We start from the raw sequence: 16,708 nt of genomic DNA on the forward strand, positions 1-16,708 counted from the left end.
GCTTCAGATCGATCTTCCCGTTCCTCACATCTATCATTGCTCCTGCGGTGGCTAAAAATGGTCATCCTAAGATAAGCAGATCCCTTGGCTCTACATCCATTTCCAAAACCACGAAGTCGGTTGGTACATCTACTGATCCCACCTTGACCGGTAAGTCTTCCAATACTTCACTTGGCAACCTTGTAGTTCGATCTGCCAAAACAAGTTGGATGTCGGTGGGTTTGAATTTCTCGAATCCAAGACGTTTGGCTACAGTTAAAGGCATTAAGCTGACTGATGCCCCCAAGGTGCAGAGACATCTTCCGAACGTCAATGGTCCAATTGAGCAAGGTAAAGTGAACGACCCCGGGTCGCTCAGTTTCTTAGGTGTAGTAGTCCTCTGGATTATAGCACTGCACTCGTGATTGAGTATGACCATTCCTTGAACTTGTTTGATCTGTTCCATCACCGCATCTTTCAGGAGTTTCTAGTAAGGGGGTACCAGGGTGAAAGCGTCCATTAGAGGCATGGGAAGCTCGAGTTCATACATCTGTTTTTCGAACAACGCCTTGTACTTCTCAAGAAGTTCCTTGCGAAATCGACCAGGAAATGGCAAGGGAGGCTTGTAAGGTGGAGGGATGAATCGTCTTTCTTTCTGTTTCTCTCCTCCTGGTTTGTCTATAGGAGGTGGACTGACCGGAGTGTCAACCTGATCATCTACCCGGGTAGTATGATCGGGTAAAGGGTCGGGTTGCTCTGTAGAATGGTTTGGTGGTTGAGCAGGAGTGGGCGGTTCACAAAGATCCTCCCCATCTAAATCATTGCTGTCCTCAGGAATGTGTGGTGGTGCCGTCCTAGGGGGTAGTTGGCGTCCACTCCTTAGGGCTATTGCGAGCGCAGACTCTTTACTTTTTGAAGTGGAAGCTGATTTATCGGTAATCACCTGAATTCGAGAGCTCAAGGCATCAAACTTGTTGTGTAGTTGCTGATAATTGGCTGATAGGCGGCAGGCGAGATCATCAAAATTTGTAGTAAGTTGTATGGCATCGGCCTTCTGAGTGGACAGGACTTGGTGCATCATTGATAGCAGATCGAGGGATGTGGAATTGTGTGAAGGTTTTAGGCGGATAGGCTAGGGATTGGGGATGTAGGTTATGTGCCTTGTGGTGTGACTGCTGTGATTATTGGTGTAGTTCATGTCCTCTAGTGGAGCGTTCTCTCCATCTTGTTGCAGAAACTGCTCTTCCTGTGAGATTGCATGGACATGCTGCTGCTGGTTGACTAGTTTATCCAACTTGTCATTGAGGGCTTTCATGTCCCTCTTGTACCTGGCATCATCCTCACCAGTAGATCGCACAGTACAATCATACTCCTCATTGTAATGGCCATCATATTGAGCCAAGTTCTCCACTAGATCCCAAACTTCATCAACATCTTTGTTGACGAAGTTACCATTGCTTGCAGTGTCCAGCAACATCCGTATCTTAGGGACCACTCCTCAGTATAGTGTGCTCAGCAAGGAAGCATTGCTTAATCCATGATGAGGACATCTGGTAGTGTATCCCTTGAAACGTTCCCAAGCCTCACTAAACATTTCATTGCTCTTCTGAACAAAGCCGGAGATATCATTTCGCAGCCTTGCGGTTCTAGAGTTGGAGAAGAATTTGGCCATAAACGCCTTCTTGCATGCTTCCCAGGTGGTGATGGACTCCTTAGGGAGTGATTTCTCCCAGAGGTGCGCTTTGTCTACCAAAGAAAATGAGAAAAGCCGGAGTTTGAATCCATCTTCACTAACTCCATTGATCTTGGTTAGGCTACAGAGCCTATCAAACTCATCCAAATGGTCCAATGTGTCCTCTATTGGCAATCCATGAAACTTGTTGCTTTGTATCATTTGGATGAGACTACTCTTTATCTCAAAGTTGTTTTTCTGAACAGCTGGTGGCACAATGTCATTTCTTTGAGTATGAGTAGATGGAGCATGTCCTGCTCCTATGTTGGTCCTTGCTTGAGGAGCTGGTGGACCATTCTGATTATTCATGAACTCCTCAATTGTTGGTGTTTGCGGTTGCTGAACTTGTTGTTGATGAAGTAGCCTTGGTCTGTCAATGTTATCGATGAAAAGACTCAAGTGTTGACTACCCTTGGATCGTGTTTGCATGAACAAGCAGGTGACCGAGTGAGTACACGAAAGTCCACCCGATCCAGGTGATCGAGTGACGGGTCGGGTGGATACTCGGGTTGTACTCGAAATGCAAAACAAACAAACACGAAAGGAAACAAGTCAGTTCCGAACCAAAGTATATAATAGAACTTGATCTAGCATGTGCTGAAATCTTAAACGTAGCAAATTAAATTCAACCAAATGGCAACGGCGCCAAATTGATAACAGGATTTTCACCCAGGGTGTCAATTTCCTATGCAGTTGTAGTACAAAGGGTTATCAATCCAAATGGTTGTTATGCTAGTAGATGAGATATGATCAGAACTATGCAAGTCAAGCCAAGCAAGAAATGGTTTTGACCTAACAATCCTAAAATAAATAAAAGAAATCAAATGAACAAGGACCACACGACCTAAGCACTCAATGCAAGCATTCGAGTACATGATCGGGTGGGGTGATCGAGTAAGTAAGATGAATATGAACAGCTCGAAGGGTTACACGAAGCTGGTGATCGAGTACCCGTTTGGGTAAGGGATCGAATTATGAATAAAAATGCAAACAATCAAAATGCGAAAGCTCCTAGAGATGGGGTAATCGACTCCTAAGTGTTCCTGACCGGCTTGGATGTCCTACAGGCCTCAAGCAAATATTCTTTAGACAACGAATCTCTAAAATCTTGTTAAAACACTCTCGTGATAGAAACAATCAACCTTGATAACTTCCCTACCCAACTCTCGTTGGAGAAACATGACCAAACAGGCAATACAAACCGATTCATTATTGTCAATAAAACTCCTTATACATCTAATCTCTTAGGCTAAGTGAGTAAATCTCTAGCATTGATTGATTCGAGCATTTCATCTACATCTCTCGATGGTAAAATACCCTAGATCGAATCTCAACCTCTCGGTCTTTTGATAGCATTAAGAACACCAATCTAGAAAGAAATTTATAAAACATAAACAACCAAGCTAAGACATCCTAACCGATCAAGAACACCTAATTGTTTATCCCATACCTAGAAACTTTGTTTCACTACTCAGATTTCATTGCAGAAAACATAAAAGCATAGAAAAACGAAAGTTGCATTGTGTTGAAAAATAAAATAGAAGTGAAGAGTACATAGTAGAAATCTAAAAGGATAGCAAATAGATGTAAAATAAATCCTAACAAAGTCGAGAAAAAGTGTTTGAGTCGCTCAAGATCTCTCTCAGAAGCTCTCGCTCTCTGGTTTGAGTGTCTGCGGCATGCTAGGGCGAGAGGAAGAAGAGGGGGGGGGGGTTTATATATGGAAACCCCTTTGACCTAGCTTCCCAGTCCTGCCCGAGGGTCAGCTCAATGGGGTGCACGAGGATGAGGTCGGGTTACTCCTCGGGTAGGTCTTCGGGTTGTTCTTCCTTCTCTTAGATCCCCCTCGATCGGGTTAGGGTTCGGACTGTTCTTCCTGCTCAATAGCTCCTTCGGGTACATGCTCGGATTTGACCTTGTTTCTCCCCATTTTAGGCTCTAAAGCACCTGTTTTAATCCATAGTATGCAAATGCAAGAATGCAATACCATAAATGGCATAAATGTGAATTCCTACAGATAATGACCTAAAAATGCTAAGGTAAGGGTATAAATAATGCAAAATATGGACAAAAAAGGATGCTTAAAACATGTAAATTAGAGAGTTATCAGACATGAAGAAAGAACCAAAGAGTTCTCAAAGTTTGGTATCCTCGGCTGGTAAAAACCATAAGACATGAATGACGGCTTACTAATTCTTCAGACAGACATAAAGAACCAAAGAGTTCTCAAAGTTTGGTACCCACGGCTGGTAAAAACTATAAGACATGAATGACGGCTTACTGATTCTTAAGATAGACATAAAAGAACCAAAGAGTTCCCAAAGTTTGGTACCCACGGCTGGTAAAAACCATAAGACATGAAGAAAGAACCAAAGAGTTATCAAATTTTGGTACCCTCGGATGGTAAAAACCATAAGACATGAATGACGGCTTACTGATTCTTAAGACGGACATAAAAGAACCAAAGAGTTCTCAATATTTGGTACCGACGGCTGGTAAAAACCATAAGCCATGACGAAAGAACCAAAGAGTTCTCAAAGTTTGATACCCTCGGCTGGTAAAAACCATAACACATGCATAAAGAACCAAAGAGTTCTCAAAGTTTGGTACCCTCGCCTGGTAAAAACAATAAGACATGAATGATGGCTTACTGATTCTTAAGACAGACATAAAAGAACCAAAGAGTTCTCAAAGTTTGGTACCCAAGGCTGGTAAAAACCATTAGACATGAAGAATGAACCAAAGAGTTCCAAAGTTTGGTACCCTCGGCTGGTAAATACCATAAGACATGAATGACGGCTTACTGATTCTGAAGACAGACATAAAAGAACTAAAGAGTTCTCAAATTTTGGTACCCACGGCTGGTAAAAACCATAAGACATGAAGAAAGAACCAAAGAGTTCTCAAAGTTTGGTACCCTCGGCTGGTAAAAACCATAAGACATGAAGGACGGCTTACTGATTCTTAAGATGGAAATAAAAGAACCAAAGAGTTCTCAATATTTGGTACCCACGGCTGGTAAAAACCATAAGGCATGACGAAAGAACCAAAGAGTTCTCAAAGTTTGGTACCCTCGGCTGGTAAAAACCATAAAACATGAATAAAGAACCAAAGAGTTCCAAAGTTTGGTACCCTCGGCTGGTAAATACCATAAGACATGAATGACGGCTTACTGATTCTTAAGATAGACATAAAAGTACCAAAGAGTTCTCAAAGTTTGGTACCCACGGCTGCTAAAAACCATAAGACATGAAGAAAGAACCAAAGAGCTCTCAATGTTTGGTACCCTGGGCTAGTAAAAACCATAAGACATGAATGATGGTTTACTGATTCTTAAGAAAGACATAAAAGAACCAAAGAGTTCTAAAATTTTGGTACCCGTGGCTTGTAAAAACCATAAGACATGACTGACGGCTTACTCATTCTTAAGATAGACATAAAAGAACCAAAGAGTTCTCAAATTTTGGTACCCACCGCTGGTAAAAACCATACGACATGAAGAAAGAACCAAAGAGTTCTCAAAGTTTGGTACCCTCGGCTGGTAAAAACCATAAGACATGAATGACGGCTTACTGATTCCTAAGACGGACATAAAAAAACCAAAGAGTTCTCAAAGTTTGGTACCCACGGCTAGTAAAAACCATAAGACATGAAGAAAAACCAATGAGTTCTCAAAGTTTGGTACCCTCGGCCGGTAAAAACCATAAGACATGAATGACGACTTACTGATTCTTAAGACGGACATAAAAGAACCCAAGAGTTCTCAATGTTTGGTACCCACGGCTGCTAAAAACCATAAGACATAAAGAAAGAACCAAAGAGTTCTCAAAGTTTGGTACCCTTGGCTTGTAAAAACCATAAGATATGAATAACGACTTACTTATTCTTAAGACAGACATAAAAGAACCAAATAGTTCTCAAAGTTTGGTACCCACGGCTGGTAAAAACCATAAGACATGAATGACGGCTTACTGATTCTTAAGTCAGACATAAAAGAACCAAAGAGTTCTCAAAGTGTGGTACCCATGGCTGGTAAAAACCATAAGACATGAATGATGGCTTACTTATTTTTAAAGCAGACATAAAAGAACCAAAGTGTTCTCAAAGTTTGGTACCCACGGCTGGTAAAAACCATAAGACATGAAGAAAGAACCAAAGAGTTCTCAAAGTTTAGTACCCTCAGCTGGTAAAAACCATATGACATTATCCCGAGCAAAATCGTGAACTGTTGGCTTGGTAGTGCAAGCATGTGGGGAATTGGAAAAGAGGTTGCGTTTTGTTGGATTATCCAACGGCTAAATAAGTCTTAAGACAAAAGACATAGAACCAAAGAGTTTTCAAATTAGGTACCCTCGGCTGGGAAAAACCATACGACATGAATGACATAAAGAACCAAAGAGTTCTTAAAGTTTGGTACCCTCGGCTGGTAAAAACCATAAGACGTGAATAAGGAACCAAAGAGTACTTAAAGTTTAGTACACTCAGCTGGTAAAAACCATAAGACATGAAGAAAGAACCAAAGAGTTCTCAAAGTTTGCTACCCGCGGCTGGTAAAAACCATAAGACATGAATAAATAACCAAAGAGTTCTCAAAGTTTGGTACCCTCGGCTTGTATAAACCGTAAGACATGAATGACAGCTTACTGATTTTTAAGACATACATAAAAGAACCAAAGAGTTCTCAAAGTTTGGTACCCACGGCTGGTAAAAACCATAAGACATGAATGATGGCTTACTCATTCTTAAGATAGACATAAAAGAACCAAAGAGTTATCAAAGTTAGGTACCCATGCCTGATTCTTAAGGCGGACATAAAAGAACCAAAGAGTTCTCAATATTTGGTACCCACGGCTGGTAAAAACCATAAGCCATGACGAAAGAACCAAAGAGTTCTCAAAGTTTGATACCCTCGGCTGGTAAAAACCATAACACATGCATAAAGAACCAAAGAGTTCTCAAAGTTTGGTACCCTCGCCTGGTAAAAACCATAAGACATGAATGATGGTTTAAAGATTCTTAAGACAGACATAAAAGAACCAAAGAGTTCTCAAAGTTTGGTACCCACGGCTGGTAAAAACCATTAGACATGAAGAATGAACCAAAGAGTTCCAAAGTTTGGTACCCTCGGCTGGTAAATACCATAAGACATGAATGAAGGCTTACTGATTCTGAAGACAGACATAAAAGAACTAAAGAGTTCTCAAAGTTTGGTACCCACGGCTGGTAAAAACCATAAGACATGAAGAAAGAACCAAAGAGTTCTCAAAGTTTGGTACCCTCGGCTGGTAAAAACCATAAGACATGAAGGACGGCTTACTGATTCTTAAGACGGAAATAAAAGAACCAAAGAGTTCTCAATATTTGGTACCCACGGCTGGTAAAAACCATAAGGCATGACGAAAGAACCAAAGAGTTCTCAAAGTTTGGTACCCTCGGCTGGTAAAAACTATAAAACATGAATAAAGAACCAAAGAGTTCCAAAGTTTGGTACCCTCGGCTGGTAAATACCATAAGACATGAATGACGGCTTACTGATTCTTAAGACAGACATAAAAGTACCAAAGAGTTCTCAAAGTTTGGTACCCACGGCTGGTAAAAACCATAAGACATGAAGAAAGAACCAAAGAGTTCTCAATGTTTGGTACCATGGGCTGGTAAAAACCATAAGACATGAATGATGGTTTACTGATTCTTAAGAAAGACATAAAAGAACCAAAGAGTTCTAAAATTTTGGTACCCGTGGCTGGTAAAAACCATAAGACATGACTGACGGCTTACTCATTCTTAAGATAGACATAAAAGAACCAAAGAATTCTCAAAGTTTGGTACCCACGGCTGGTAAAAACCATACGACATGAAGAAAGAACCAAAGAGTTCTCAAAGTTTGGTACCCTCGGCTGGTAAAAACCATAAGACATGAAGGACGGCTTACTGATTCTTAAGACGGAAATAAAAGAACCAAAGAGTTCTCAATATTTGGTACCCACGGCTGGTAAAAACCATAATGCATGACGAAAGAACCAAAGAGTTCTCAAAGTTTGGTACCCTCGGCTGGTAAAAACTATAAAACATGAATAAAGAACCAAAGAGTTCCAAAGTTTGGTACCCTCGGCTGGTAAATACCATAAGACATGAATGACGGCTTACTGATTCTTAAGACAGACATAAAAGTACCAAAGAGTTCTCAAAGTTTGGTACCCACGGCTGGTAAAAACCATAAGACATGAAGAAAGAACCAAAGAGTTCTCAATGTTTGGTAACATGGGCTAGTAAAAACCATAAGACATGAATGATGGTTTACTGATTCTTAAGAAAGACATAAAAGAACCGAAGAGTTCTAAAATTTTGGTACCCGTGGCTGGTAAAAACCATAAGACATGACTGACGGCTTACTCATTCTTAAGATAGACATAAAAGAACCAAAGAATACTCAAAGTTTGGTACCCACGGCTGGTAAAAACCATACGACATGAAGAAAGAACCAAAGAGTTCTCAAAGTTTGGTACCCTCGGCTGGTAAAAACCATAAGACATGAATGACGGCTTACTGATTCGTAAGACGGATATAAAAAAACCAAAGAGTTCTCAAAGTTTGGTTCCCATGGCTAGTAAAAACCATAAGACATGAAGAAAGAACCAATGAGTTCTCAAAGTTTGGTACCCTCGGCCGGTAAAAACCATAAGACATGAATGACGGCTTACTGATTCTTAAGACGGACATAAAAGAACCCAAGAGTTCTCAATGCTTGGTACCCACGGCTGCTAAAAACCATAAGACATAAAGAAAGAACCAAAGAGTTCTCAAAGTTTGGTACCCTTGGCTTGTAAAAACCATAAGATATGAATGACGACTTACTGATTCTTAAGACAGACATAAAAGAACCAAATAGTTCTCAAATTTTGGTACCCATGGCTGGTAAAAACCATAAGACATGAATGATGGCTTACTTATTTTTAAAGCAGACATAAAAGAACCAAAGAGTTCTCAAAGTTTGGTACCCACGGCTGGTAAAAACCATAAGACATGAAGAAAGAACCAAAGAGTTCTCAAAGTTTAGTACCCTCAGCTGGTAAAAACCATATGACATTATCTCGAGCAAAATCGTGAACTGTTGGCTTGGTAGTGCAAGCATGTGGGGAATTGGAAAAGAGGTTGCGTTTTGTTGGATTATCCAACGGCTAAATAAGTCTTAAGACAAAAGACATAGAACCAAAGAGTTTTCAAATTTGGTACCCTCGGCTGGGAATAACCATACGACATGAATGACATAAAGAACCAAAGAGTTCTTAAAGTTTGGTACCCTCGGCTGGTAAAAACCATAAGACGTGAATAAGGAACCAAAGAGTACTTAAAGTTTGGTACGCTCAGCTGGTAAAAACCATAAGACATGAAGAAAGAACCAAAGAGTTCTCAAAGTTTGCTACCCGCGGCTGGTAAAAACCATAAGACATGAATAAATAACCAAAGAGTTCTCAAAGTTTGGTACCCTCGGCTTGTATAAACCATAAGACATGAATGACAGCTTACTGATTTTTAAGACATACATAAAAGAACCAAAGAGTTCTCAAAGTTTGGTACCCACGGCTGGTAAAAACCATAAGACATGAATGATGGCTTACTCATTCTTAAGATAGACATAAAAGAACCAAAGAGTTATCAAAGTTAGGTACCCATGCCTGATTTTTAAGGCGGACATAAAAGAACCAAAGAGTTCTCAATATTTGGTACCCACGGCTGGTAAAAACCATAAGCCATGATGAAAGAACCAAAGAGTTCTCAAAGTTTGATACCCTCGGCTGGTAAAAACCATAACACATGCAGAAAGAACCAAAGAGTTCTCAAAGTTTGGTACCCTCGCCTGGTAAAAACCATAAGACATGAATGATGGCTTACTGATTCTTAAGACTGACATAAAAGAACCAAAGAGTTCTCAAAGTTTGGTAACCACGGCTGGTAAAAACCATTAGACATGAAGAATGAACCAAAGAGTTCTCAAAATTTGGTACCCACGGCTGGTAAAAACCATAAGACATGAATGACGGCTTACTGATTCTTAAGTCAGACATAAAAGAACCAAAGAGTTCTCAAAGTTTGGTACCCACGGCTGGTAAAAACCATAAGACATGAATGACGGCTTACTGATTCTTAAGACAGGCATAAAAGAACCAAAGAGTTCTCAATGCTTGGTACCCACGGCTGGTAAAAACCATATGACATTGTCCTGAGCAAAATCGTGAACTGTTGGCTTGGTAGTGCATTCATGTGGGGAATTGGAAAAGAGGTTGCATTTTGTTTGATTATCCAACGGCTAAATAAGTCTTAAGACAAAAGACATAGAACCAAAAAGTTTTCAAATTTGGTACCCTCGGCTGGGAAAAACCATACAACATAAAGGACATAAAGAACCAAAGAGTTCTTAAAGTTGGGTACGCTCGGCTGGTAAAAACCATAAGACATGAAGAAAGAACCAAAGAGTTCTCAAAGTTTGCTACCCTCCGCTGGTAAAAACCATAAGTCATGACTAAATAACCAAAGAGTTCTCAAAGTTTGGTACCCTCGGCTTGTATAAACCATAAGACATGAATGACAGCTTACTGATTCTTAAGACAGACATAAAAGAACCAAAGAGTTCTCAAAGTTTGGTACCCACGGCTGGTAAAAACCATATGACATGAATGACGGCTTACTCATTCTTAAGATAGACATAAAAGAACCAAAGAGTTCTCAAAGTTAGGTACCCATGGCTGGTAAAAACCATAAGACATGAAGAAAGAACCAAAGAGTTCTCAAAGTTTGGTACCCTTGGCTGGTAAAAACCACAAGACATGAATGACGGCTTACTGATTTTTAAGACGGACATAAAAGAACCAAAGAGTTCACAAAGATTGGTACCCACGGTTGGGAAAAACCATATGACATGAAGAAAGAACCAAAGAGTTCTCAAAGTTTGGTACCCTCGGCTGGTAAAAACCATAAGACATGAATGACGGCTTACTGATTCTTAAGACGGACATAGAAGAACCAAAGAGGTCTCAATGTTTGGTACCCATGGTTGCTAAAAACCATAAGACATGAAGAAAGAACCAAAGTGTTCTCAAAGTTTGGTACCATCGGCAGGTAAAAACCATAAGATATGAATGATGGCTTAATGATTCTTAAGAAAGACATAAAAGAACCAAAGAGTTCTCAAAGTTTGGTACCCACGGCTGGTAAACACCATAAGACATGAATGACGGCTTACTGATTCTTAAGTCAGACATAAAAGAACCACAGAGTTCTCAAAGTTTGGTACCCACGACTGATAAAAACCATAAGACATGAAGAAAGAACCAAAGAGTTCTCAAAGTTTGGTACCCTCGGCTGGTAAAAATCATAAGACATGAATGACGGCTTACTGATTCTTAAGACGGACATAAAAGAACCAAAGAGTTCTCAAAGTTTGGTACCCACGGCTGGTAAAAACCATAAGACATGAAGAAAGAGCCAAAGAGTTCTCAAAGTTTGGTACTCTCGGCTGGTAAAAACCATAAGATATGAATGACGGCTTACTGATTATTAAGACATACATAAAAGAACCAAAGAGTTCTCAAAGTTTGGTACCCACGGCTGGTAAAAACCATAAGACATGAATGACGGCTTACTGATTCTTAAGTCATACATAAAAGAACCAAAAAGTTCTCAAAGTTTGGTACCCACGGCTGGTAAAAACCATAAGACATGAATGACGGCTTACTGATTCTTAAGACAGGCATAAAAGAACCAAAGAGTTCTCAATGCTTGGTACCCACGGCTGGTAAAAACCATAAGACATGAAGAAAGAACCAAAGATTTCTCAAAGGTTAGTACCCTCGGCTGGTAAAAACCATATGACATTGTCCCGAGCAAAATCGTGAACTGTTGGCTTGGTAGTGCATTCATGTGGGGAATTGGAAAAGAGGTTGCATTTTGTTTGATTATCCAACGGCTAAATAAGTCTTAAGACAAACCATAGGACGTGAATAAGGAACCAAAGAGTACGTAAAGTTGGGTACGCTCGGCTAGTAAAAACCATAAGACATGAAGAAAGAACCAAAGAGTTGTCAAAGTTTGCTACCCTCGGCTGGTAAAAACTATAAGACATGAATAAATAACCAAAGAGTTCTCAAAGTTTGGTACCCTCGGCTTGTAAAAACCATAAGACATGAATGACAGCTTACTGATTCTTAATACAGACATAAAAGAACTAAAGAGTTCTCAAATTTTGGTACCCACGGCTTGTAAAAACCATAAGACATGACTGACGGCTTACTCATTCTTAAGATAGACATAAAAGAACCAAAGAGTTCTCAAAGTTTGGTACCCACGGCTGGTAAAAACCATAAGACATGAAGAAAGAACCAAAGTGTTTTCAAAGTTTGGTACCCTCTGCTGGTAAAAACCATAAGACATGAATGACGGCTTACTATTTCTTAAGACGGACATAAAAGAACCAAAGAGTTCTCAAAGTTTGGTACCCTCAGCTGGTAAAAACCATAAGATATGAATGACGGCTTACTGATTCTTAAGACAGACATAAAAGAACCAAAGAGTTCTCAAAGTTTGGTACCCACGGCTGGTAAAAACCATAAGACATGAAGAAAGAACCAAAGAGTTCTCAAAGTTTGGTACCCTTGGCTGGTAAAAACCATAAGTCATGAATGACGGCTTACTAATTCTTAAGACGGACATAAAAGAACCAAAGAGGTCTCAATGTTTGACACCCACGGCTACTAAAAACCATAAGACATGAAGAAAGAACCAAAGAGTTCTCAAAGTTTGGTACCACCGGCTGGTAAAAACCATAAGTTATGAATGATGGCTCAATGATTCTTAAGAAAGACATAAAAAACCAAAGAGTTCTCAAAGTTTGGTATCCACGGCTGGTAAACACCATAAGACATGAATGACGGCTTACTGATTCTTAAGTCAGACATAAAAGAACCAAAGAGTTCTCAAAGTTTGGTACCCACGGCTGGTAAAAACCATAAGACATGAAGAAAGAACCAAAGAGTTCTCAAAGTTTGGTACCCTCGGCTGGTAAAAACCATAAGACATGAATGACGGCTTACGGATTCTTAGGACGGACATAAAAGAACCAAAGAGTTATCAATGTTTGGTACCCACAGCTGCTAAAAACCATAATACATGAAGAAAGAGCCAAAGAGTTCTCAAAGTTTGGTACCCTCGGATGGTAAAAACCATAAGATATGAATGACGGCTTACTGATTATTCAGACAGACATAAAAGAACCAAAGAGTTCTCAAAGTTTGGTACCCACGGCTGGTAAAAACCATATGACATGAATGACGGCTTACTCATTCTTAAGATAGACATAAAAGAACCAAAGAGTTCTCAAAGTTTGGTACCCACGGCTGGTAAAAACCATAAGACATGAATGACAACTTACTGATTCTTAAGACAATGAATGAAAACTTACTGATTCTTAAGACAGACATAAAAGAACTAAAGAGTTCTCAAATTTTGGTACCCACGGCTGGTAAAAACCATAAGACATGACTGACAGCTTACTCATTCTTAAGATAGACATAAAAGAACCAAAGAGTTCTCAAAGTTTGGTACCCACGGCTGGTAAAAACCATAAGACATGAAGAAAGAACCAAAGTGTTCTCAAAGTTTGGTACCCTCTGCTGGTAAAAACCATAAGACATGAATGACGGCTTACTAGTTTCTAAGACGGACATAAAAGAACCAAAGGGTTCTCAAACTTTGGTACCCACGGCTGGTAAAAACCATAAGACATGAAGAAAGAACCAAAGAGTTCTCAAAGTTTGGTACCCTCGGCTGGTAAAAACCATAAGATATGAATGACGGCTTACTGATTCTTAAGAAAGACATAAAAGAACCAAAGAGTTATCAAAGTTCGGTACCCACGGCTGGTAAAAACCATAAGACATGAAGAAAGAACGAAAGAGTTCTCAAAGTTTGGTACCCTCGGCTGGTAAAAACCATAAGTCATGAATGACGGCTTACTGATTCTTAAGAGGGACATAAAAGAACCAAAGAGGTCTCAATGTTTGACACCCACGGCTGCTAAAAACCATAAGACATGAAGAAAGAACCAAAGAGTTCTCAAAGTTTGGTACCATCGGCTGGTAAAAACCATAAGTTATGAATGATGGCTCAATGATTCTTAAGAAAGACATAAAAGAACCAAAGAGTTCTCAAAGTTTGGTATCCACGGCTGGGAAACACCATAAGACATGAATGACGGCTTACTGATTCTTAAGTCAGACATAAAAGAACCAAAGAGTTCTCAAAGTTTGGTACCCACGGCTGGTAAAAACCATAAGACATGAAGAAAGAACCAAAGAGTTCTCAAAGTTTGGTACCCTCGGCTGGTAAAAACCATAAGACATGAATGACGGCTTACGGATTCTTAAGACGGACATAAAAGAACCAAAGAGTTATCAATGTTTGGTACCCACAGCTGCTAAAAACCATAATACATGAAGAAAGAGCCAAAGAGTTCTCAAAGTTTGGTACCCTCGGCTGGTAAAAACCATAAGATATGAATGACGGCTTACAGATTATTAAGCCAGACATAAAAGTACCAAAGAGTTCTCAAAGTTTGGTACCCACGGCTGGTAAAAACCATAAGACATGAATTAAGGTTTACTGATTCTTAAGTCAGAGATAAAAGAACCAAAGAGTTCTCAAAGTTTGGTACCCACGGCTGGTAAAAACCATAAGACATGAATGACGGCTTACTGATTCTTAAGACATGCATAAAAGAACCAAAGAGTTCTCAATGCTTGGTACCCACGGCTGGGAAAAACCATAAGACATGAAGAAAGAACCAAAGATTTCTCAAAGGTTAGTACCCTCGGCTGGTAAAAACCATATGACATTGTCCCGAGCAAAATCGTGAACTGTTGGCTTGGTAGTGCATTCATGTGGGGAATTTGAAAAGAGGTTGCATTTTGTTTGATTATCCAACGGCTAAATAAGTCTTAAGACAAAAGACATAGAACCAAAGAGTTTTCAAATTTGGTCCTCGGCTGGGAAAAACCATACGACATAAAGGACATAAAGAACCAAAGAGTTCTTAAAGTTTGGTACCCTCGGCTGGTAAAAACCATAAGACGTGAATAAGCAACCAAAGAGTACTTAAAATTGGGTAACCTCGGCTGGTAAAAACCATAAGACATGAAGAAAGAACCAAAGAGTTCTCAAAGTTTGCTACCCTCGGCTGGTAAAAACCATAAGACATGAATAAATAACCAAAGAGTTCTCAAAGTTTGGTACCCTCGGCTTGAATAAACCATAAGACATGAATGACAGCTTACTGATTCTTAAGACAGACATAAAAGAACCAAAGAGTTCTCAAAGTTTGGTACCCACGGCTGGTCAAAACCATATGACATGAATGACGGCTTTCTCATTCTTAAGATAGACATAAAAGAACCAAAGAGTTCTCAAAGTTATGTACCCATGGCTGGTAAAAACCATAAGACATGAAGAAAGAACCAAAGAGTTCACAAAGTTTGGTACCCTTGGCTGGTAAAAACCATAAGACATGAATGACGGCTTACTGATTCTTGAGACGGACATAAAAGAACGAAAGAGTTCTCAAAGATTGGTACCCACGGCTGGTAAAAACCATATGACATGAAGAAAGAACCAAAGAGTTCTCAAAGTTTGGTACCATCGGCTGGTAAAAACCATAAGTAATGAATGATGGCTTAATGATTCTTAAGAAAGACATAAAAGAACCAAAGAGTTCTCAAAGTTTGGTATCCACGGCTGGTAAACACCATAAGACATGAATGACGGCTTACTGATTCTTAAGTCAGACATAAAAGAACCAAAGAGTTCTCAAAGTTTGGTACCCACGGCTGGTAAAAACCATAAGACATGAAGAAAGAACCAAAGATTTCTCAAAGGTTAGTACCCTCGGGTGGTAAAAACCATATGACATTGTCCCGAGCAAAATCGTGAACTGTTGGCTTGGTAGTGCATTCATGTGGGGAATTGGAAAACAGGTTGCATTTTGTTTGATTATCCAACGGCTAAATAAGTCTTAAGACAAAAGACATAGAACCAAAGAGTTTTCAAATTTGGTACCCTCGGCTGGGAAAAACCATACGACATAAAGGACATAAAGAACCAAAGAGTTCTTAAAGTTTGGTACCCTCGGCTGGTAAAAACCATAAGACGTGAATAAGCAACCAAAGAGTACTTAAAGTTGGGTACGCTCGGCTTGTAAAAACCATAAGACATGATGAAAGAGCCAAAGAGTTCTCAAAGTTTGCTACCCTCGGCTGGTAAAAACCATAAGACATGAATGAATAACCAAAGAGTTCTCAAAGTTTGGTACCCTCGGCTTGAATAAACCATAAGACATGAATGACAGCTTACTGAATCTTAAGACAGACATAAAAGAACCAAAAAGTTCTCAAAGTTTGGTACCCACGGCTGGTCAAAACCATATGACATGAATGACGGCTTACTCATTCTTAAGATAGACATAAAAGAACCAAAGAGTTCTCAAAGTTAGGTACCCATGGCAGGTAAAAACCATAAGACATGAAGAAAGAACCAAAGAGTTCTCAAAGTTTGGTACCCTTGGCTGGTAAAAACCATAAGACATGAATGACGACTTACTGATTCTTGAGACGGACATAAAAGAACCAAAGAGTTCTCAAAGATTGGTACCCACGGCTGGTAAAAACCATATGACATGAAGAAAGAACCAAAGAGTTCTCAAAGTTTGGTACCCTCGGCTGGTTAAAACCATAAGACATGAATGACGGCTTACTGATTATTAAGACAGACATTAAAGAACCAAAGAGTTCTCAAAGTTTGGTACCTACGGTTGCTAAAAACCATAAGACATGAAGAAAGAACCATAGAGTTCTCAAAGTTTGGTACCCTCGGCTGGTAAAAATCATAAGATATGAATGACGGCTTACTGATTCTTAAGACATACATAAAAGAACCAAAGATTTCTCAAAGTTT

At 39.6% G+C, this 16,708-nt stretch overlaps 1 protein-coding gene and 1 non-coding gene across 2 annotated transcripts; one reads left to right on the forward strand and one right to left on the reverse strand.

Moving 5' to 3' along the window:
* Window positions 1-61: 61 nt before the first annotated feature.
* LOC104789364 (uncharacterized) lies at window positions 62-445 on the reverse strand. The gene has a single exon (XM_010515075.2). It carries the CDS (start codon window positions 443-445, stop codon window positions 62-64), a length of 384 nt encoding a protein of 127 aa, XP_010513377.2.
* A 1,066-nt stretch (window positions 446-1,511) lies between these two features.
* LOC147944177 (small nucleolar RNA R71) lies at window positions 1,512-1,618 on the forward strand. Its single transcript, XR_015558702.1, has one exon. It is a non-coding gene; the product is annotated as a small nucleolar RNA R71 (small nucleolar RNA).
* The last annotated feature ends 15,090 nt before the right edge of the window (window positions 1,619-16,708 follow it).

The sequence above is a fragment of the Camelina sativa genome, chromosome 5 (genome assembly GCF_030686135.1).
Source record: "Camelina sativa cultivar CO46 ecotype springtype chromosome 5, ASM3068613v1".
NCBI lineage: Eukaryota > Viridiplantae > Streptophyta > Magnoliopsida > Brassicales > Brassicaceae > Camelina > Camelina sativa.